The 23,606-nt window shown below is 40.0% G+C and overlaps 1 protein-coding gene across 1 annotated transcript; it reads right to left on the minus strand.

The window, feature by feature from the left end:
• Nucleotides 1–340: 340 nt before the first annotated feature.
• On the minus strand, nt 341–12,620 carry pgfb (placental growth factor b). The gene is made up of 7 exons (XM_086152331.1): nt 12,433–12,620; nt 4,340–4,376; nt 1,672–1,868; nt 1,511–1,590; nt 1,377–1,406; nt 1,227–1,289; nt 341–1,136 (listed from the first exon to the last, which is right to left on the minus strand). The coding sequence occupies exons 1-7, from the start codon at nt 12,487–12,489 to the stop codon at nt 1,115–1,117; spliced, it is 486 nt and encodes a 161-aa protein (XP_086008457.1). The 5' UTR covers nt 12,490–12,620; the 3' UTR covers nt 341–1,114.
• Between the last annotated feature and the right edge of the window lie 10,986 nt (nt 12,621–23,606).

Here is a 23,606-nt window from a genome sequence, read left to right on the forward strand (position 1 = left end):
GAAATATTTTATGCTAAAAAAGACCATATGATTTCTGACTGAAAAAGGTATTCGCACCGTGTGACAGAACATCTCTTTCTCTTCCCAGCCCTTGTCTCTCTGAGTGTTCTCGAAAATGTTCTCAATATATCACCGAGCGCTGTTTCGTTACCATGAAAGCAGAAGGCAAGACACGGTGTCCTGCTGATAATCAAAGAGAAATACACATTCTCAATTAACACCGGCTGGCTTCTGAGGATGATCTTGCACGTTGGCTCTCTGGCAACACAGCAAAGGTGTTGCAAGAGTTCTTCTGAAATGTCCAAGAAGAAGCAAGTACAGTCGTGTTCATTTTGATATATTGCAGTTAATTTATTCATATGGATTTGTTGGCAGACATGACTTCAGTTGATAAACTTTACTGATAAATATGAGTTTCATTTAGGTTTTAAACATGTAAAACTTACAGTGTGTTCGGTCACGCAGTGCGTCAGATAGAAGATTTTGAGCCCTTTCCAAACCAATGATGCCAACAACTGTGGAGATTAGTACATTGATTTGTGTATTGACTATTGTACTGTAGTGCATTGTATGAAGCAGCACTGAAAACGTCTTTCCAATGACCCTTGAAAGAGTCATGCCGCATTGTGTGCAGTACAGCTACACGCTGAGACCCTGCCAGTACACATCAAGGCATCGTTGGTCAAGTTTTAACAAAGCTTTTTGGTCCATATATATATTCTGCTGTATCAGTCAATAAATAGGAGTATTAAACATGAATAACCATCCTTAAATACAAAAGAAATTGACCAATTACAATACCTGACACAGAAATTATTAGTGTAAAAGAGAAGGTATCAGTCTGTTTGGTTTTACATTGCACTGGCTCCCAAGGGTGTCCACTGTATGTAACAGCAGTCTTTTCACCAATAATAACAGAGTCTGCTGGGACCTTGTCATAACAAAATGCATGGTCAATCAGCAAAGAGGCATGTTGGCAAAACAACCCAGCTGTTCGAGTCTCCGGCTGACAACAAAGTATTGATAGATGAGCGAGGCAGACTCTTGATGTTGTCACTAGGCTGGAAAGAAATAGCGAGCCACATTGCAACAGAGAGTAAGGTCTCCATCACAGTTACCTCCGAGGTATCTGGCACCTGAAGGACAACATAAAAAGTTTGTTTTTTTTATGAATAGCTCAGGGATGGATTGGATTGCAATTTTTTTTGGCAGAGTTGCAGCATCACCTGTCACATTCTTTTGTTTTTTGTTTCTCCTTTCGCTTCCGTCCTCTTCCTCTTTGCCTCTTCCTATTGGAAGAAGAGGAATGAATTCAACATCCCTATAAACACAGCAAATGCCAACATTTTAAAACATGATGACAATGATGTTCTTACCTTTCAATCTTCACAGCAGGTTTCCTGATCCTGAGGGATAAAAGTATATACAAATTGAAACCAACATCAATGAGCAGATGTTGCTGTTTTTATGTTTTATACTCATGTCAAAAATCACAATGTGTTTCTCTTACCTACATTCACATGTCTGATGCTCAACAAACGTCATCTCAACATATTCTTTTTCGAGCTCTGATGGCCTGATTTTCAAGAGCTAAGGGGCATGACAGGTTAATGACAAAAGTTATCTGAGATGTACACAAATAAAACTTTTTGGTTTTGGACACTATCTTACTTGTATAGTGATGTTTGTGGTGAGGGTGGGGTGGCACTCAAGGTTCTCGTCCCCGCAGCAACCCGCACATCTCACCAGTGGCACACAGGAGGGGCTGTAAATGTGCTCAACTTCAGTGGGATATTCCTGCACCACCTCCACTAACTTCTCAATAGTCCGACAAAAACTGCGAACCCAAACGTCTTGGAACTTTAACACTGTAGCAGAAAGGACAAGAAAAGAGTTAAATTACAGTTTTACAACATTTGCAATGGTAATTAACAAAAAACAAAACAACAGCAATAGTAATCATAATAATAATTACTATTATTAGTAAAAAACAAAGCAAACAGGAATACTTCTTTGTACTTGTACCATAGTGTTGGGATTAGATAATTTTACCCTTTAGAGACTCTAAGGTATTATGATGAATCAGATTTCTTGCGCTAAAAGTTTGATGAAAGGCCTCTAAAGATTAGCTAAATATAACAGGTATAAGATATTGAAACAAAATCCTAGTGTCAACACGGAAGCCAAAATGATCACTGCGGTATCATAATAATGTGGAACACAATCTGGAGTTTGCATGTTCTCCCTGTGTCATGGGTTTCCTCCAGGGGTTCTCCCGTTTTGTCCCATAGTCCAAAACATGCAGCGGGTCAATTGGGAAAATATTGCGAAAATTAGTCCGAATGAGTGAGTGAGTGAATGGTTGTTTGTCTATGTATGTGGCCCTGCAATTGACTGGCGACCAGTCCAGGGTATACCCTTCCTCTCACCCGATGACAGCTGGGACAGGCTCCAGCATCCCCTGTGACCCTGAGTGCAGGCCAAGCGGCAGAAGATGGATGGATGGACAATGTGTATCAGTAACTGTATCGGTAACAATATCAATACAATGGCATGCTTGGATCACATACAAAGATACGTAAAACCAGTTGAAATATGCCTGTGTGTATCGTGTTTTCATTGTGAAGTAAAACTGTTTACATAATGTACAGTATGCTTTCCTGTGGGAGTATATGTGTGAAAGAGTCCCGGTTGCACAGTTGGCGGGGGGGAGGAACAGGGATGACTACGGCCAAACAAACAAAGTTGGAAGAGAATACAAACATTGGAACCGCGGCTATGAGCAGAACCCTGCTGGCGCTGGAGCCGAGCTGCCCCGCAGGCACCATTGGGACTGACATGACCCCTGAGGTCACCGAATGGAGCCTGACACCACAACAGCTGTTTACAAAACCAGACGGGCAGGGAGGGGACAGCTAGAGAAGCATGTATGGAAGGGAAATGGAGCAATGAAATTATTAAGTGGAGAAAGACAGATTTTTGTTGAGTTGCGACTGAGCAGAATTCATCCCTAACTCTTCTTTTGCACTGAACAAACTGGCGGCAAGTTCTCGTGTATTTTTTGCTCTGTTTATTTTGTAAAGAGAAGAGCAGGATATATGGGAGAATAGGAATATGAGCTTCTTCCTTAACTGCCACAGATTATTATGTATTATGTACGTTCTAAAAAAAAACTTGTTTATGGAGGAAACAATTTCTCCTTTGAACAAATAAGCAAGCTGATATATGACATTAATACCTTGCAATCAAAGTGCGGGCATGGAGAAATTAGAAGTCATCTGGAATAAATGAATGTTTAAAATAGAAATATAGGGTTTGGGGGTGGACTTCAGGTTGGGTAGCAGATTAACAGACACTAATAAGTCACTTGCCTTTTGTGTGATGGCAGAGAGAACAACAGAAAAGAATGTAAAAATGTGTCACCTTTCAGGTTTGTGGACAAATATTGCAAAAACACACAACTGATCAGTATAAAAAAATTCAACTTTCCTTTCAGGTTTGCCCTGAAGTTCTCATTAGATTGTGTTCTCTAGTCTATCTCACATGCAAGCACTTAGTAATTTAGATTTTCCAACGGTGCATGACACGATGAAGAAACATATTTGTTCAAATGTATTTTTCAGGACTGATATCCTTTGATTTGGTTTCAATCAGGCTACTTTCCCCTTGTATACTTGTAATTACAGTCTTATCGTCTGTCAGATGCATAATCATATGAAATTGAATGTTGTTATTGTAACAACTGGAAAAATGCTTGCTTTCAGATTGTTTTTGAAGGTAACACTTTGAACTAAACTGAAAATCACTATAAGTGCAGACTTGTTTTTTCTTTCAAAGTCACCGACCGCCTTTTATATCCATGTTAAATTGTATGCAGAATCACAAAAGTACATGGTAAAAATGTGTTGTATGTTTATATTTGCACAATGAAGTTTTCTGTCCCTGACTCCTTTACTGACATCACCTCATTATCATCATCATGACCATAATCACTGTTGTTGTTTTTGTTGAAAAAAAAAGCCAACAATAATTCCCTCCCTCTTTGTCCACCCAGCTTTGTTTCATTAATCATATAGTATTTATGTTTTTTTTTTTTTTGCTTAATCAAAACCCAAGCATTTTCCCTTCACCCCCACTGAGTCGAAGTTGAAATTCCCCTCCACTGATGTCTCTTAAGGCTGTAAGCATGGCTGTAATACACTGACTGTTTTAGCTGTTTGAATTTCACCAGGAATCGAAGACATTACAACTTTCAACACGATATATTATCTGATATTAACTATGGTCTCTCTTTATTTGTAATCTATTCCAAAGGTCTTTAAAAAAAAGAAATTCTCACCTTCGGTTGTGCTGTTCAGGCCCAATAAGGGTAGACTCTGCAAAACAGAAAAAAATGATTTTAAATGTAATATTCTTAATGTCACAGTGTCTTAATAAATATTTGTTCCAGTTCAGCATCCTCATTTCAATGAAACAGAATCTGATGATACCAAAACCCATGAAATCCTTTGTGACATCCAACCGGACCCTCGAAACCTTATTAATAATCTTATAAAACACAAGGCCTTTTCAACAACAGTCCTGCATCTTTTTCCACCTTTTGTGGTGATATCGAGAATTACAGTAAAATTTGGCAATATACTATGCAACCTCTCTCCCCTCTGATGGAAACATTTAATATGTATCAAATTCCTCTATGCGCCCAAGTGTTTAGGCTCAAAATCTGTTTCCTGTGGTGTAACATTGAGCTGTCTATTTATTTTCCCATTGATAGTTTCCCCGGCTGTCTTGATTCCCCTCCCTATTATCCCATGATGAACAAAGTGCATTTTTCGTTCGCCTGGGAAAACCAAAACACTCTGCTTGACTCCATCACAGGAGAAAAATCTATGATTGATAAAATATCGTCCTTGCTGTATCCGCCCCACACTTTTTAAGTGTTGTAATATGCATGCCGATTGGTTTAATACTCATAGGCCAATGTACTGAGAGGACCATGAACTGTCATTTTAGAATAATCAGGAGGAATAAGCATTTCCCCTGATGATGATATGAAGGACTGTTGCTTTTTACAGCATCCGTCCATTGCTGAAATGCCTCCTTTTCCTGTTATGGGCCAAAACTAGTTTGAGGTTGTGGATAGCATCTGTCAGCACTGTGCCATTTTTCTCAGACAATGTGATTAAAGAGGAATGTCCTGCTGCTGCTGGTTGCGGTCTTCACACTGACCAAAAAGGTTTTGGAGGTTCCCGTTAAACTGCTGACAGCTTTACTGGTAGGCAGGTCTGATCATTCGGGGGACGATCTGTCAACTCCGCTACGGGACATACTGCATGACAGACTGCATATTAGCAAATACACACAGGCATCCAGGCAACCACTTGTTCCCCTCCATGTTAAAAGATCTTTTCAGATGTCCCTCATTGTTTTCAAAAGTGTCTGTTCTTGTGGTAAAATGTCCAGCTGCTCATCATAAAGCTTTACATTGACCTTTGTCAGCTGAACAAGAGCTCTGCTAGCAGAGTGTTCTTTAAGCACAACATGGGAAAGTTTCAGTTAAGTGGAAGTTATTGTTAAAAGGTTCTTCAATGCTTAGTGCCAAGTTGATAGAATAAATCCTCATCACAGTTTAATTGGCATATGATCTGCTCTATCTTATGTGGATTTTCATGTGGCTTTGCAGGAGGCTGCTCCACATCACAAGGGCTTTTTGGCTCTGGTTTAAGTTGCTGCCCAGAATGTGTTGAAGTTGGGAGAATTTACTGACCTTGCTCATTGTTTAAACTCTGACATGATGGGGAATCATCTTTGTCACATTACACTCTTGAGTAAGGGGCGTGATCTGCTCACAAGAAGCTGCCAATCTTTGGAGTCAGCATGGATCTCCTCACGTAACCACTTCTTACCCTTGAGCAAAAATAGGATTTGTGTGTGAGTAATTCTAAGGGAAAGGAAACATCGGTGTGTTTCAACGTGTAAGGAAGCAGGATTGCATCATTATCCATCCCCTCCAGCTTTCATCTATCATGTCCTGATGACGTTCCTTGACGGTGCTCATAAAGTTTCTCAACAATGCATCAGAATTGACATTTGTCATTTTGATTAACCACTGCAAGAATTTGGACGGCGAGATCTTAAAGACTAAGTGTGATCAAAGGTTAAGCAAATGAACTTGACATGACCTGACCTGTTCATAAATTCTTCTCTTGGCCTGACAATACAATACTTCACGGTATGTTTAGCGCAGAGGGTATTACTTTTCGGGTGCTATTCTTGCAAAGGGTCGGGTGGCAAAGATCAGTTCACGATTATGTATTTTTGGCCGCAGACAAGTTGAATATTTGGCAAGCCCCACAAACATCAGAGGAGGATTCTATTCACCTGATGCAAAAAGACATCAGAGGTTCAAAATTGGAAGTTCTAGCACGTAAAAAAAATCCCTGGTTTCATAGAACTAAAAAACACAGTAAGTTAAAGTCCTTTTACTTTTCTCTTCTAACTGTCACTTGGCTTAATGGAATAAATTGCACAATTCTTCTTAATAACATGATGAAACTGTGCCTATGTTGTGAAAGCAATTGATCGGAGGTATAAAATAATCAATTCCCGCGGCTGATTCAAAACATAAGCTTCTAATGGCAGATGCGTGTCTTGTCATGCAGTTTTAACTAAATAAATATAATAATTTATCCCCTGATCCACATCTACTCCAGAATTCACTGGGCTCTTTTGCGTCTGACTCCACATGAAGATCGAATAACTAAAAGCAAGACCATATTAAGAAGTTGCACTGTAGCCTAAATTTGGTATTTTATTGTGATGAACTCTCCACACATACAAACTTTCAGTGATAAATGATCTTACTTTTCTTCTCAGTTTTCCGAAAGGCATTCCGATCAGAAAGTACGTACAGAGCACGTATTAGATTGTAACCCCCCGGTTGTATGAGTCACTGTCCTTTTGTTGTACAAGTCTCCTCACATCTAGTTTTCAGACAATTTGTTCGTGGGACCACATTGGTTTGCAGTCTAATGGAAAGAAGCATGACAGACTGAAACATCAATAACAGTGGCGGTAGAAGTGAAACTTTGACATTCAGGAGATGAAAGCTTGACTAAAAAGCTTACTCTGTGTTTCTGACGCCTCAAGTAAAAATCTGCCAGCTGCACAGCCGGGAATTTGTTCTGTCCCCCTGGGTCAGATCAGTAGACCTGTTGTGTCCCTGGGCTCCTTCTGTCCCGAGTCCCATTACTGTCCACTCCAACACAGCTGAGCTATGTCATCTTTAACCTCCTTGCTTAAGCCCATTTGCCAGAACAAGGACAGACTACTTAAGGAGAAAAAAAATCCTAACAGGGACCCAACATAGGAGTTTACTTTCCAACTTTGAGAATCAAGAATGAGGGACAACGCATCACCAGCTACGACAGAAAATATTACTCATGTCTGGTTGAGTGGGGTCTGGTGTAAACATTAAGCTGATGAGATTTTGATTTTTATTCTTCAGTAATGGTCTAAGGAATGGGCTAGGAATGAGCTGAGCGCGTTAAAATCTATCCCTCCAAAAATACAATAGAGGAAGAAATTAAGAAATTAAAGCCCATTGGGACTGCAGACCTTTTCATTTTGGGACAAATTTGACAGGAAATCATCTGGTAACCAGACTTCACCGAGAACCTTTCCATAAATGGCGTTGTTTTGACAGGAAGTGGTGGGAAGAAGCTGGTTTTATGTGTCAATTTCAAATCTTTATCATTCAGATAATTCACTTCAAAAAACATGTCAGTCAAGACAAGCCCCTCTACCCCAAAGACACACAGCTGAAATTTTATGCCAAATGAGGTTTTATAGTTAAAAAAAATGTTTTAGCCGTTTACAACTGTAGGATTAGAAGGGAATAATTCATTTTATTGAGGCGCCCTCTGTCACACCCTTCACACTAACAGCAGCTTGCATCATGCAAGTTACATGAGCAGGGGCCAATGAACTATTAGAGTTGCAAAGGCAGTTTTCCAGAGGGTAACCTCTGAGAGAAAGTGTTAGAAGGTGCTCTGCTATTTTCCAGAAAAGTCTACATTCAAACGCAAAGTCCAATCAGAAATGTATTTCCTCTTTGTTTCTTTAGCTTCAGTGTCCAGATTTGATACAACAGTTTAAAATCGCCTTTAAGATTGCTCTATTTTAAAGCCAAGGCTCTATTATTGGTTCAAAACCCCAAACACGTCTCTTGTGAAGACTCTAGGTCCTCCAAAAGACTGAAACTGTTGAAGGTGCGAGTTCAGATTTTATTCTATGTGTTTTCTCCGACAACTTCAAATTTACGGAATATTTTTGAAGTCTTTTGTAAAATTGTAAAATGTAAAACTGCTAAAATGCATATTCATAATCCAGGCACCGGCACCTCACAGGTTCCTGTGACTACAGCCACACGTCCTGGTGTCGGCATGCAAAAAGAGAGAACAGCTAGTTCCATTTTGAGTATCTTACTGTTTTTACTAAGTAATTATATACGCCTTAAAAATAATCATTTTTTCCTGTACTGTTACATTATGAGCAATTGCGGTTAAGATGTTCAATCTGCAATTTTGGAAAAAGCACTGGAGTGACAGAGGAAAGCTAAAGGTCCTTGCAAATGTTGGTTTAGACAAACCCCATTTCCTCAATATAAGTCCATTAATGCATGCACAGATGTCCAGGCAAACATAAACAATCACAAAGATGGTGCACACCATCTGAAAAATCCGAAATACACATGCAACATAGGTCTTGAGATAAGGCTGACCGGTGGTAATTGTGGTCTCTATTACAGTAAACGCTGCTTTCCCTGTGTAAACCACAGTAAATTACATCCAGATGGGAGATTAAAGCCTGCTGAGCAGACAGCTGCCCCGAGTGCCACCACTCCCCATTCTGCGCAGGAGGAAGCAGAAATCCATATTTCCTGATTGAGATTGTGATTTTCCCTGGACATTACAACTGGAAAGAAAAAGCTTTGCAACGTAAATAAGAGCCCTATCAGCCAGCGGGTCAGTACTTCTGGAATGACCTTGCACGCTGGCTAGGAGTGCAAAATCAAGTTAAATCAAAAGACACCCGAAGGAAGGGAAGACCTTGGCTTTGAAAAACAATTTGGCGTTGTTTTTTAGCATTTCAGATATTTAACTACACTGAAAATCTAGAAGCTCCTTTATAAAGCTGATGTCATACACGCTGTGAAATGTGAACATGAATGGCCTAAGACGGTATATAACAGATACACACATGCTGTGCAGATGGTTAGTCTCACGAATTGTTTTGCTGCCGATGGTGATGTAAAGGAAACACCTGCACAATATCCTCTCCTCACGCACATATGCACGCATGCGTGCTCACGCACACATACAAACAAAAAAACACAGCTTACCAGTGGCATGATAAGTCTTACCGGCTGACACATTCATACAGTAACAATGGCTGTTTTGATTATTATAATTTTTTTTTTTAATTTCATTACAATTAACTTCCTTCAGATTTATGCAACAAATCATTGGTGGGGAATTCAATTATTGCAATGTGACTGAATTAAACCTCAAGTTGTAAATTTGAGCTCCTGGCTTATTATTACTGGTCACAGACTAAAATTGATTGATATGTATATTTCAGACAGATTTGGTTTTTTATCAAATATTTTCATGTTTCAATTATGTTTGACACGGTTGATCCAATTAGCATGAAATTATACAATCAAGGAACCTTTATCCAACGTCACCTGTCTAACTCCAGCACCCCACGAATAAATGGAAATGAATGTTGTCATTTCAGCAGGCTTATCGTCCTGCCAACTGTTATTCCAAAACATAACATGAAAGCTGTTAGACTTGGAATCAAATCAGACATTAGTTAACAACAGGGGGGGCTAAAGAAAATAGACAGATTTTCTTTGTCTTGATGTGTGACTTGTTCAAAGTGGACAGTGCTGCACTGAGAACAGACTTGACTTATATGATTCAGACCAACGTGACTTAAGCCTGGCTTCAAGTTCAACTTTAGACTTGTTGGAGGGTTCCTGCAACTTCCTCCAGCTTTTGTTGGATGGTCTTCACAGATAGACTCCATAACTTGAATCCGGTTTTGAAGGTGTAAGATTTCCGATATATGATAATACACGTGATCGCTGTGAAAACAAAAACGAGGAATTGTACGCAGTACATGCCCATGGTTTGGTTTTAAGGTGGGGAAAGTTGTTCATTGGGCATGAGGCAACAAGCAATGAAATATTTGTAGAGGCTCCTTCACCACAGGCAGGATAGTATTCACAGAACTGTAACTCAACTGCAGACAATTGTATTTATAGCACGTTTATGTGGACAGGAAGTATCAATAAAATACTGGACATTACAATGGCGAGTGTCAAGGAGTATCAGCAAAATAACTAGCAGATGGCACTTATACCGTATCTCCTTTAGCCTTGTTGACAAGGTGACCGGGAGGCCATTCTCCCCAGATGCTTCCTGCCAATGTGAACACAGCGCCAGAAAATAGAATCACAACTGTACAGAAGAACAGAGTGCACATATGACTGAAACATGCAGCAAGGTGTGGGTTGGGAAGTACACAAATGTTATCATCAAAAATATTTTGTTCTAAAAAGATAGTGAATTGAGGTTTCTGAATGTTTGATTGATCAGCTGTAATTATTTACTAAAATCACAGCATATTTACAACAGTCTTTATTTCTTTGCCGAAAGAACCCCTTTCGAGCCATTAACAGACTGAAAGCACACGAAACCCACAAACAAAACACAAGATTTGTCGTACTGGCTTGACTGTAGCTCTCTTACGTTTGAATCTTGTCATTCCACAGCCGCCGAGGATGTTATCAGTCCATTCAGCGAGCTTATTATCTGTTGTCAATCTCCCACGAGATCAGTACAAAGGCATCACTGCGCTCTGGGAGTTCTGATGTGCGCCTGATATCAATTTGGAAGTACTTTGAATATTTATCAGTAGAAAGCAGGAGTTGGATCGTAGGCAGGTGCCACATCCAGAACTGTGAAAGACTTTAAGAGTCAGAGATTTAAATCCATTTGCATCAGAGTTTACTGTCAAACTTTCTCACAAGTACTTCATAAACATAAATAAATTATCATTGACCAGAAACCCTGACAAAACTCCATTAATAGGTTGGCTTTTAGAAACATTTTTGTCACTATGGCAAAAGGCTGCTTAGCTTTGTGCCAAAGGGACTTGCTCTTATTAATCTGATTCAAATGACTGTTACTGTACGTCCAATCATAACAAAGATGTTATTTGCCACAGCATCCGTCACAAGTCGGCTCTGGTTGTTTTCCCCTCCCATCATTCATACTTGCTTCCTCACCTGAATTTTAATTTAAGGGTGTTCAGTGACTTTGAATTGACTGAAAGGGAACTCTTTTTTTTTTTTTTCCCCCTTTTTGATGATACAGTGAGAATTGTTAAAGGAGGCATTAGAAATAAGATCAACCCGGTCTGCTGCTCACATCTGCATTTTGAATCGCATGTATTTTCCATCTGTCATCAAAACTTGAAGCCGTTTAACCTGTGCCATGTTGACAGCCTTGGATTTTGTAACTTTGAGCAGGTTATCGGGATTAGCCTCTCCTATCACTCTCAACCCTGAGACAGCTACAAAGTCTCTGGCTAAAATAATCTCAAGGGACGAGGAGTTCGGAAAACGACTGAGTGTGTGGAATACTTCTAATTGAGGACTTCAATTCAACAGGCTGATGCTGCAATGTGAGAGAATTACAGTGACGGATCCCAAGACTGTATCAGTTTAGCCCTAAAGCCATCAGAATTAGCTGCCAGCCCTCAGCCTCCTTGGGAGGAAATCGGAGACCGGTTGGCACACACCCTGCTGTTCAGTGGCTCATCCTGTTACAAGTTTCTACAGTGTAACACAGGCCTTTGAAAGATTCCTCTCTCCACTATCACGGCTGTCCTGTTCTGGCACATTTTCAAACCCAAAGACAAGCAATGCTGGGTAACAATAAACAGAGCAGCTTTGTTGGACCCTGTTGTCTCCTCACATTGATATGACTGGGCGGAAATTCAATGTCAGTCGCACACACACACACACTCACACACACACACACACACACACACACACATACACACACGTGTTACCAGCGTGTAAATATTAAACACACACGTGGAAAACTACCAAGAGCTACCAAGAGACAAGGTCCAATCACACAGGGGTGGGAATAGACACGTCAGTGAAACTGGTCTTTAACGCACAATCTGGCTGTAATTACGCGCCTATAATCAATGAATCACTTTGCATCATCGGTTCCACAGACGGAGTGATGCAGTTTGTCACGTAGCAGCAAGTAAGATGAATGAAGGAGACAGAGAGCGTTTGAAACTCGGCTGAAACAATGGAGCAAAGCGCCTCGCATCTCGTCTTACCTGCGCAGGTGAGAGCAGCAGACAAAGCGCGGTCACGACGAAGGTGCCAAGTTTCATTTTCGGCGGGGAGGGATGATGGATTCACGAATAAAGCATGCGACAAAAACAATCCAAATAAGAGTCACCAAAAAAAGCCTCGGAGGATAAAAAAAAAAAAAAAAAAGATCAGGAATTTCCAAGTCATCCAGTGCGGGCTGAATAACGCGGAGAACTGAAGTGTCACGTCGCTCCGCTGCTGCGTGAAACTTGATGAAGCACTTTGTGTTTATGAATGAGGCCCGAGAGGCGCAGAACAGCTTGGGCTGTAAAATAAAAAGTTGGCAAAAGTTGTTGTTTTTTTTTGTTTTTTCCCACTCTCCCTCTCTCTTTCTCTGCCTCTCTCACCGTGTCTTTGAAATCACATTTGAGAGAAACGAAGTAAGTACAAATCTAAGGTCTGCAGCCTCTCACGGTGGTGCCAGTTCTGACAAAGCATGTTCACTGCTGAAATACACCCTGCAGGGTTTGATCTAAAATCCTCAAGTGATGAATCAGTCTAGCAAAATCTGCATGTTGCATTAGAGTTCTCGGTCCGGTTCTCAATACTGCCACGGAGTAAAAACACACTTGCTCCTAATTGCCCCACACTACCTCCAGAAAAACTGACCACTCCAGTCCCCTCCCCTTCCCTGTCTTCCTCCCCACTCTGCCTCATCTGTCTTCACTGATCAGATGAGCTCCCTTTAAGCTCCAACATGGAATGGAAATTTATGTGACGCTTTGAGCCGGCTTCCCAGAGCAGTCCTACTGCCGTTGGTGTTTTATTTCTGATTTCTAGACTACACACAGCAGGTGATTTACATGGCACCGCATACACAGAGCGGCTGATATACTTCTCTTTGGTGCTCAGGGTAGTCAAGGTAAATATCAAGAGATCAGTTTTGGCCGCTGACGTGATCCCCTCGATCCCCTCCAGGATGCACAGAGCTTTTCCCTCCAGGAGTAGGAAAGAGAGTCTTTTATTTAGTCAAGTTTGCAGAGACAGAAAAGGAGATTCTATTACTGTTGACACATAGCGTTAATCTTCTGTGTTTGCAGAATCCCTGGAACCAAAGGATTCCTTGTGGGCTTCCACACATTCCTTTGCATGTACTGATTAGCGCCACTGCCTGCTGCCATTGTACAGACCACACTCATGAGCGTTGAGTTTCTAAACATCTCAGACACGATCGGCCGGCGAAGACACCCTACTCTTTTTTCTTCCACCCAATGCAGGCATCCCAGGCAGAGCGGCAGTAACACAAACAACCGTGAATGATGAAAGACGTGTTTCGGGATTATGCTGTCTTAAATTACGGCCTTTTCCGAGATTGTGTCTCGGCAAGACGGTGATGGATGCTGATCAAAACTCAAAGGAAGACAGAATCCAAGCGTCCTGATTGCAGTTGGGACATGACTCTTCACTTATTCTGTTACTAACCTACTTTCTTCACTTCTTGTCTGAACGATAAAAGCCTTCCTGGTCCAAAAAATCGATCCTCTTTTTGGAGTGTTTGATTGTACAAGTTATTACACTTGTCAGCCTGCAAAGTGATATAAACACAATCCAGTGGATCAACGCCAAGCGATATAAACAGGTTCAAAATATATAAGGCCGCTTTGTTTAAAATATGCATACTGAAAACAGACACCCCCACCCTCCACCAGACAAGGGTCCCTCCTCCGCCCAGTGATCTATCTGTGTTTTAAAAGATCCATGGGCGGATGGGGCCTCACAGGATCACCTCAGTGGTCGCTTTTATTCTATCCTTGTTTTGTGTTTAACTGTGAGACAATGTGTTTAGGAGTGGAAATAAGGCCCCAGTATCCACCCTTTGAAAGAAATATTAAAAGATGACCCTATCCTGTTGTATTGTTCCTTATTTATAGTTCCAAAGTAAAAAATAGGCTCCCTGCTGTCTGTTGAAGGGGGCTTGTTCAGTTGAAAGACATGCTTATACGTGTATGTTTTTTTTCTTTAATTCTACTATCCAGATCAAAAATTCTCTAATTGTCTTCTTTGAGATTGTGCAGTTATGAAAGAGGTTCAGCTGGTCAAATAAATAAATCTGTCACGATTTGCTGCATCTCTTGATGTTGTGAAAAGGGGTGTCTCTCAAGAAGCGGAGTGCCAAAGTAAGCACCTTTTCCCTTTTACTGTTGACCCCTCATTTTCCCAGATTGCCAAGTAAAAGTTGCACAGATGAACAACATTAATGATGTCCATTCATCATTGGCGTGGCAGCTTTGGTTTCCTCCACAATGGGGCCTTTAAGGGGTAGGTGCAGAACTGGAGAGCCCCCATCTTTCAAGGATACCGGCAACATTATTTAGACTTTTGTTTTTCTTGTTCATTTTACTGGTTCTAATGTGCTTTTCATATTGACTCTTTACCTCGGTTTCCCCATGCACCGTTAACTCCTTCTCAATTGGTTTACAATTCTTTTGTGAGATTTTTCTTTATTTTGCAAGAGAGTTAAATATAACGCTGTAATTATCATGATTATTATCAACCAGTGCTGCAAACAAAAGAAAGGCCAAGTTATATACAACGTCAGTTTTAGCAATGTGAACCTACCGTTCCTCAGTACCATATCCTCTTTTTTTATGATGATGATGATGATGATGATGATGATGATGATGATGATGATGATGATGATGATGATGATGATGATGATGATGATGATGGTGTTTTTTTAAGAAATTGTTTAAAAGAAATGAGAGAAAACTGTATAGCTATCCGGTAAGAACATTCACACAGAATATGACAATGCACTTCCTTTTTTTTTCACCTGCTTTTTCCTGTTTTTCTTGCTCTGACGAATCATCCTGCGCCATTTCTATGATGATGAAGAAACGTATGTTTGAAATAGCTAGTAAATAGGAAGTGCGCCAGCCATGAGCAAAAAGCTGCTTATCGTTGCTGAAAGCGATAAGTATAATTTCACAACATGTTCATTCATTTAAAACCTGTCAGATCCTGTTTACACTTCCATGTTAACTGACATGTGCTTCTCTCAGACATATTTGTTGTTCCATGGTTTTCAGGTGTCATCCTGTTTTCATGTCCACTCTATACATGTGGGAGCATTGTTTCATTTTGAAGGAAGCCAGTCGACATTTTAACAGACAATTGGAAGTTATTTTAGTCTGGAGGTGTTATGAATCACTCACTGCAGAAAAATCTCCAGACACTATGTAACAGCACGCAGCTGTGACTGGGATATCATCATTTCTGGCAGGCTTTCATAATCAAAGGCTAAATAAAAACAAATTTGATAAATGAATAATGAATATCCTCTATGGGGATCAATAGAGCATTATCTTATGACATTTGAAACACTGTTTCAATATTGTCTCGAAAATTATTTGAGCAGTAGCTAGGGCTGCCGATAAAGCCTAACAATTTTTGTTTTCAGTTGGAGAAATCTTTAAAATAGATAAAATAAAAATATTACCTGGGATTAAAAGTTTTTTGGATCCAGCCTCAAACTGAAGCTAATTGTGACTGGTGACTCTTGCCTCCACTGCTCATTTTAGATTAATTGTTACATCTAAATAACATCATCTAGATAAATTATTAGGCTGATATCATCACCTTCTTAAAATAACAGCCAAAGTCTTTTTTGACATAATATTGTTCTAAATCAGCTCCTTAATCAATAAATGGATCTTTTGTTTTGGTGTTTTCTGAAAAACTTAAAAAATGACCAAGGTGATTATTTTAAGAATATGATGATATACATTTTTTTGATGATTTTTAATAAATTCCCTGCAATAGATAAATAGCACAAATAGAAATAAATTATTTTCTGGATTCTGCCTTCTTATGGCTGATGTGATTATATCAAGAGGATTGTTGAAAATAATATGATGATCATAATATATAATATAATATAATCATACAATGAATCAGTAATTTTGAAGGAGACCAGTTGGTGTTAGCTACAGAGATGAAAAATGATTGTACTTTGGTGCAGGGGAAAGCAGATATTTCTCACTGCATGCCATGATTCAAATATTGTCCAGTTCCATTTTCTTGTCATCACCCAAGACAATTTTGAGTATGGCCTTGCCTTACAAAGTCAAACATTTGAGCCCAAACTATAACGCTTCCCTGACCCTAACTGGGTGTGACTACACATAACACAGTCCAGGCCACAGGCTTGTGTGTCTAGCGAGAAAGAATGGTGGACTCTTAAGAATAATACATCCAATATACAACAACCAATGCAGTGGTTAAAGTGAAGAATTACGAACTTAAAGTTGTTAACTGTTCAGTAAAGTGAATAAAATATCATAAGTAAGCATGCTTACATTAAAGAAGCACATGCAAACAAGCGTAATGAGTTTTCTTTATAAATTTGGACTAATTAAAGCATTACTCTTAGCAAGATGCACTTATTACTGTCAGACTCCCAGTGGGAAGTGACACATCTTGTTACATATGCTAATTCCTCCCAGAGTTTCCTTCTCTAGATTTAGGACCTTTATATACCTTTTAAACTGTAAAAACATCTTGTCCACATGTCCCTAAATACTCATATTCACATTAATTGGCCAAAGGTATTCCTGTTCCCTGATTTCTCTGCTAATCCTAACAATACAAAAGTCTGCATGCATCACATACTACTATTCTTTGCTTGCCGTAGTTGTACTGAACAGCTGCTAAGGGAAAATCTGGTAACTATGTAACTGAATATACAGTATCGTGTGAATTCTGTCTGCTGCTGGTAGCTTGAATTTATTTTATTATTGAATCTAAACTTCTTGATTGTAGTTGACTGACTAAACATTGATTGGCTTTGTAGTTTCTACAAGAGGCCCATCTGTCAAAACATCGGTTGCAATAAGCAGTTCAGCATCAAAGCGGTGATCTTCCCTGATTTTCAGGTACATTAACAGGTATTGTCTCACTAATCTGACACAATGGCATTCACTTCAGCTTCTAACTTCTCATACTGGGGGCCCATATTTAAATATCCGTACACATACAGTATGTACATACTCTGGACTTCAATGGAAAATATATGTTGGATTTTTTTCTGAACAGGTGGTTTGATAATTTCTCCGGTGAAATCACATCTGGCAAATTATTCAAATGTAAGTGGGCTATTTAATGCTGGTGAGTTTTACAGTTCAGTTTTTTTTCTGGGTAGTGAAAAAGCAAGCCACTGTCTGTTTCCCTCAACGGCTAATCTTGACGCCGAGGCAAACCGCTCAAATCTAGCCGTGATGACAAGATGAGGAAAGAAAATAAATGAATGTATCAAGTTTTACATGAATAAAAGTACATTCCTGTTGATTTGACATTCGGAAAGCACAGTACTTACACCTACCTAGCTTTGCTGACTTCTATATGAAGACAGATTCCATGAAAATGTTTCTTTGTCTGTTCAGGAGATTGTCGACCTCAAACTGATGATCTGGTCATGAAGCGCAGCGGGAGGTAAAAGGAAAATGAGCGTTTGCTTAAGATAAAATTTCATCACCCCCAAAAGCTACAACAACATCAGTCTGTGGTTGATGTTACTGAAAAGGAAAACAACACTCACATCGAGTTATCACTACATGTGTTGGTGCAAATTGTAAAAACCTTTATAAATGAAGAGTGGGTGACATCAACTATGTGGAAGTGGTCTTGCAATGATAAAGATTTCCCACATGTGGAACTACATGCCAACTACATCGCGAGAGATTTTTGATATTGTTCTCATGAGCATTCTCTCCAAAAAATAATCTCAAAATTACAAATAAAACAAATGTAGCAGTTGTATCTGGAATCCAGCAGGTGTACTGCAGCAAAAGCATGCATACTCAAAAGCTACTTTCATGTTTTTTTGCAGTCTTCTGACATGTTATTATACAAGGTAAAGAAAACCAAGATTAATGCTGTATACATTTTAAGTGGCAATGTCATGGTTAGATTTATTGAACGTGAGATAAGACCTATTACTTAAAGTGACAGAGGTTCAAGTAAACATAAATCCAGAAAGGTCACATTGCTGTTTATTTTTTAAGAAAAAGATTAGATTACTTAATATAAGGATTTTGAAAGGTTTCACACATAACGCCCGCACTTATGATGTAATCTTTGCTTATGCAATAATAGCTTTTTAATAAATGTGCAAATAAGTATGTGTGTGTGTGTGTGTGTGTGTGTGTGTGTGTGTGTGTGTGTTTGTGTGTGTGTGTGCGTGTGTGTATGTGTTTAACTTTTTTAATCCAACTTCATTTAAATCTATCTCAGGAAAAAAAACATCTGAAACAAACATTTGTTTTCATAGGTTCCTAAAATGATTCCTATTATTACACTTATATTGCTTTTATAGGCTATAGTCTGGTTAAAAGGTTACACAGAATCACCACAAGGCTGATCTTTTAAACTTCAACCACAGAGACGTGAGTGGAACACTATAATGAATAAAATAAATTAAGAAATGCTTCAAATACCCTGTAGAGTCTAATTTTTAGAGGTGGTGACCTGCAGTAGTGGTGGTAAAATAACTGATAGATTGTCAGGAAAGAAGCGCCTCAGAGGAAAATTACAGAGGTAGGCCACGGCCTGAGCAAGTGTTAGGTGAAGTTCATCTGTGCGCAACTGTTTACACAAGCAATGGCCAAGCAAAACTGTGCACATAGATTTATTTATGTGTCAAGAAGTACATTTACTCAAATAGCTATTGCTTGTAGAACAAGGAAATGGGAGCAGAGCAGGGAGTCGGTGGGTGGAGGTCAAAGAGCTAGGGGAAGTTATAACTTGAAATAATAAATAATACAGCCCACTGATGGGAATTTGGCTGCAGTTCCATTTATTATCATCAGTTTATCCACTTGCAATCCTCAAAAATGGTTGTGCTACTGTGCACTTGCTGGGACAGAAGGTTTCATTACTCGTGACAACATGTATATTTTCTGCCTGGGATTTAGTGTCTGGTCTTCAAGGGTTGTTGCCAAGGAGATGTTGGAGACAACCGATCCCAGATGGTGCTTTGCCCAGAGGGGGCAGACAAATGAGGACCACCAGGGTGGATAAAACAGTCGGACAGCGATGCAAGTACTGCATCATATTCATTAATTTAAGCAAATCCAGTGCATTGTGCAAGACCTTGCAACACACACATACAGCACGCACACACACACACACACACACACACACACATACACACACACACGCGCGCACGCACACACACACACACACACACACACACACACACACACACACACACACACACACACACACACACACATCAATTATGAAAGTTTGTAAATTGAAAAGCTTCCACTGATAGGACTTTCCATTAGTGTCGACATTTTCTTTAGTTACAATCACCAGAGTTCAATTTTCCATTTCCCCAAAATAGCAAACAAACAAATAAATACACAAGTTCCATCGTGGTGAGTTTGGGGTTGTGAGAAAGGAGCCCCTATGCCCTGTGGTTTGAAGTCATTTCTGGCTTTGCACAATCAAAGCAAAAAAAACACGCTTCGGCTGGTAAAACTATTTGAAATTCAAAGTAGACAGTAACCAAAGAATTAATGTGTCCATCCTTGTTTGGTGATCATGTTAGTTCTAAACCAAAATAAGAGCTTTTTAGCGAGTAGATGTCAGTCTACTAAGCCCTGACGTCAGTAAGTCTCAGAGGATGGGTCATCATGGGGCTATTCAGAGGAGGCCACAGATGTGTGTGGTGACAAATGGTTGCCGTGGAGCAATCTTGATTCAGTTTTATTTTGAATCTTGCAGAATCTCATAATGCGCTATTATTCTGAATGCAAAACATGTCCAACAGTCGCCAAATGGCTTCCTCCATGGTTGCATTTGGCTACTTTGATTAATGGTGTTTAAGAGATGCATTAAGGCATTGTGTAATTGAGTAATTAATTATTTTATTTGTGTGTGTATTTGTGTGTGTGCGTGTTAGAACTGAGGTAATATTGCTTAAACAAAACTGGGGCATAACTTTATAAGTACGTCAAAAAGGCTAGATGAGAATTGTACCATGTGGCGTTCCACTTCTCTTATTACATTTGCAGGAATTTCATTCATGCGCTGCACTCTGCAGAAAACTCCAACATTACCGGGATCCGTTTTTTTTAGCCAAATTACCGACTGCAATATCCATATTCAACAGAGCACAGGATCTCTTTTATGTTGGAAATGTTAAAGGTGATTACGAACACGACTGATTTCAACAACTGTGGGTGAATGTTTTCAGTCTGGTCCAGCAAAGAGGGGGTCATTGAGAGCTTGTGTTTGACAATCCCAGCAGTAATATCAACAAAGTTGAGATCATGGGGCTTGTCTGAGAGCTCAAGAGTAAATCTGAGAGGGACGGGTGGTGAGAAGGCATTGAGATAGGCTTTGAACCACAACAGAAAGGAGCAGTGTTGAATGAACGCAGACCACTAACTTACTCCCCGAACCGCGTCTCGTGAAGGAGTGAAAAAACACAGTGCTAATCAGGAGAAAATAAACAGAGCTGCACCTCAGGGCATCGTGGAAACAAGATGAGAGACCTGCAGGAGACGCAGTCCACCCATGTTTCTGTCAGTTTGGTTTCCTGAACAATAACATATCACTGTTGACTGTGTAATCTGAAAAATTACTATACATGAATTATCACCCGAACGGGTTTGCCTTTCAGCCTGTTTCGTCATTGCAGTTTATGTTATTGTGCGTCACTGCATGCAAGCAGAGATTTGTTCACTTAAATGGTTTTTTCTGGATTACTGCCAACAAGGCCTGAGGGAGCCTGCTTACAAATGGTGAGCCTCGAAGGAGCCAGCGTGCTCTGACTGGGGGACTCCATCCTAATCTCCAGGATCGAGGGAATTTTCCCATCGAGATTAGAAGCAGATGTCTCCCTTTTTCTGTCTCGTTCTCGCGCTGTCACACTGCCTCTTTTTCTGTCTCCCTCCCTCACTGAGTCAAACCTGGACCTCCGTCTCCTCAGGGACAGAGAGGAACATGAGCACCATGGGAAGGGTGGCTGTCCCTGAGTCAGATATATGACGAAGGAACCCTTTTTATGGCACTGTCTTTAGGTGCTAATCTAGGAGGACATGGAGCCGATCCAAGAACTTACAACTTTCTCATGGAAAAATGCAAACAAGGCAATTTGATAAAAATGTCATGTTCTGATGAGTCCCTCTTAAACTGGATGAGCCCTCTGCAGCTGCTATGCCTAGGTGGATTGGTCCTGTCTTGTTCCCAGTGTCGTTTCGATGTGTGACCCAATTCCTCGCAGGAAACGGAATTACAGACTTTGGACGTGAGAGTGGCGTTCTCCTCTTCTCATCGTGCTTCTGCAGCTGGTACTTTCACCATAATCCCCTGGCTCCTCCCTGTGCACCTGCAGCTCCCCCGCTCCAACTTCCTTGGAGCCCAGCCTCCTTGGTTCTTGTGACTCGGCTCTGACATGCATATTCTAGATCGCAACATAAACAGACAAAGATGGACTGACGGCTCGCTACCGGCTGTTTGGTTTGAAACTGTAAACAGATCAGCTAGAGAAGCAACAGGAGCTGCCGGTGGAGACGAGACTGACTTGCAATGCAGAGGCGGGAGAGCTACAAGCTAAGATATCGGGCTTATAAGGATGCCTGTTAAATGTCCAAGTTGTCATACTATCATTCAAGATAAGGTTTTTGGTATGGGATTGTTTAGCTAACCAGGACTGCAGGGTGGACTAATGGTCATGTAGACCATCTCTCCACCAAAGAAACAGAGTCAAAACATCCAATTTAGTTAGAATGGACCCTTTCACGTTTCCTCTTGATGCGTTCATGAACAAAATATCAAATTAAAAATAACCTCCATAATTCTGGATTGATCTAACTGGATAGTTAAATATAACTATCTTCAACCTCACAGCTATTCAGCTCCCCAAGCAATGGACTTAAGTCTTTTTCTCTGATCACTTTGGAGGGACTGTGTTGTTTCCAATTAAAATATATGACAGGGTTTAATGGATAAACAGGCATTAGAAATAGTCTTTGGAGTTAAAAGCAAGGGGCCTTATTTGCATCCCTTATCATTTCCTGGGCACAAAGAAGTGGGCACTACATACCATCGTTTTAATAGCACACATAACTCTTGTCAGTCTTCATTAGTGCTTGGTTATCTATTTCTGAACAAGCACATTGCAAATCTTTTGACGGCTGTTTGACTTCGCCTCAGCCGTCAACATTTGGTATATGTTGACAAAAAAGTCAACAATGGTTTGCCACGTTATAATGAGCAGCATAAATCCGAGGCAGAGGCGCAAATTACAGTTGAGGGATTCTGAGAAAGATTACAGTGGCCTAGTGGTGTTAATAAGGCTGTGTTTACATTCGGTGGCATAATGTTTAGGCAGACTTGAGTGACCTAGGATTAAAAGGAGGTCCAACACACACATAGAGATAAGAAATGAGACAGATGAGGGTATGAAGGATGTGGTCAGGAAATAGGCTTTCTGGGAAGGTATGCAAGCAGAAGATCCCCCATGATGTTATCATTTACTAAATTATGTATTGAATAAAAGGGTGATATCTTTCCCAGATAATGTCTGAATGAGCAGCATATAATTGCATTTGGAGCAGTCTCTGTGATACAGATCAAAGTCAACAAAATGAACTTAAAGCTGAAAATGAATGGTAAGTTTGTGAGTCAGAAAAATTATGTCTGTAACCGCCTCTTTTTCCACAAAAAATAATTTGACAAAAAGCCAAAGTGATGTTATAGTTGCCTCATCTCTCTCATTCGTAAGAGCTGTCCCTGCACAGAAATACATCTGAATACATGATGATAAGAATCTGATTAAATTAGGTTTGTAGGAAAGCTATTCTAAATCAAATATCCTCATTCTCCCAAGGTGCTTCACCCTTGAAGTTGATGTTGATAATGAATAAATAAAGATATTTGAATTCTGCAACGACAGTCTCATTAACTGGTGTCAAAAATAAGATTTCACTAGTTAGGATATCACTGGTTTGAAATTTAATTGAATGACAGTTTTCTGCCTTTCCAAATGGGCGTGAAATAAAACAACAGTGTAATTTGTCCCTTTAAATTTCTTACTTGTGCCATTAACTTTTGGAGACTGTCTAGAGACACCCCTGCCTAATTCTGAGAACATTCGAATCGGATGGTTTGCTTGTTGCGGCACTGA

Source organism: Fistularia commersonii, chromosome 1 (assembly GCF_037954325.1).
Source record: "Fistularia commersonii isolate RoL2024-O1a breed Wild chromosome 1, RoL_Fcom_v1.0, whole genome shotgun sequence".
NCBI lineage: Eukaryota > Metazoa > Chordata > Actinopteri > Syngnathiformes > Fistulariidae > Fistularia > Fistularia commersonii.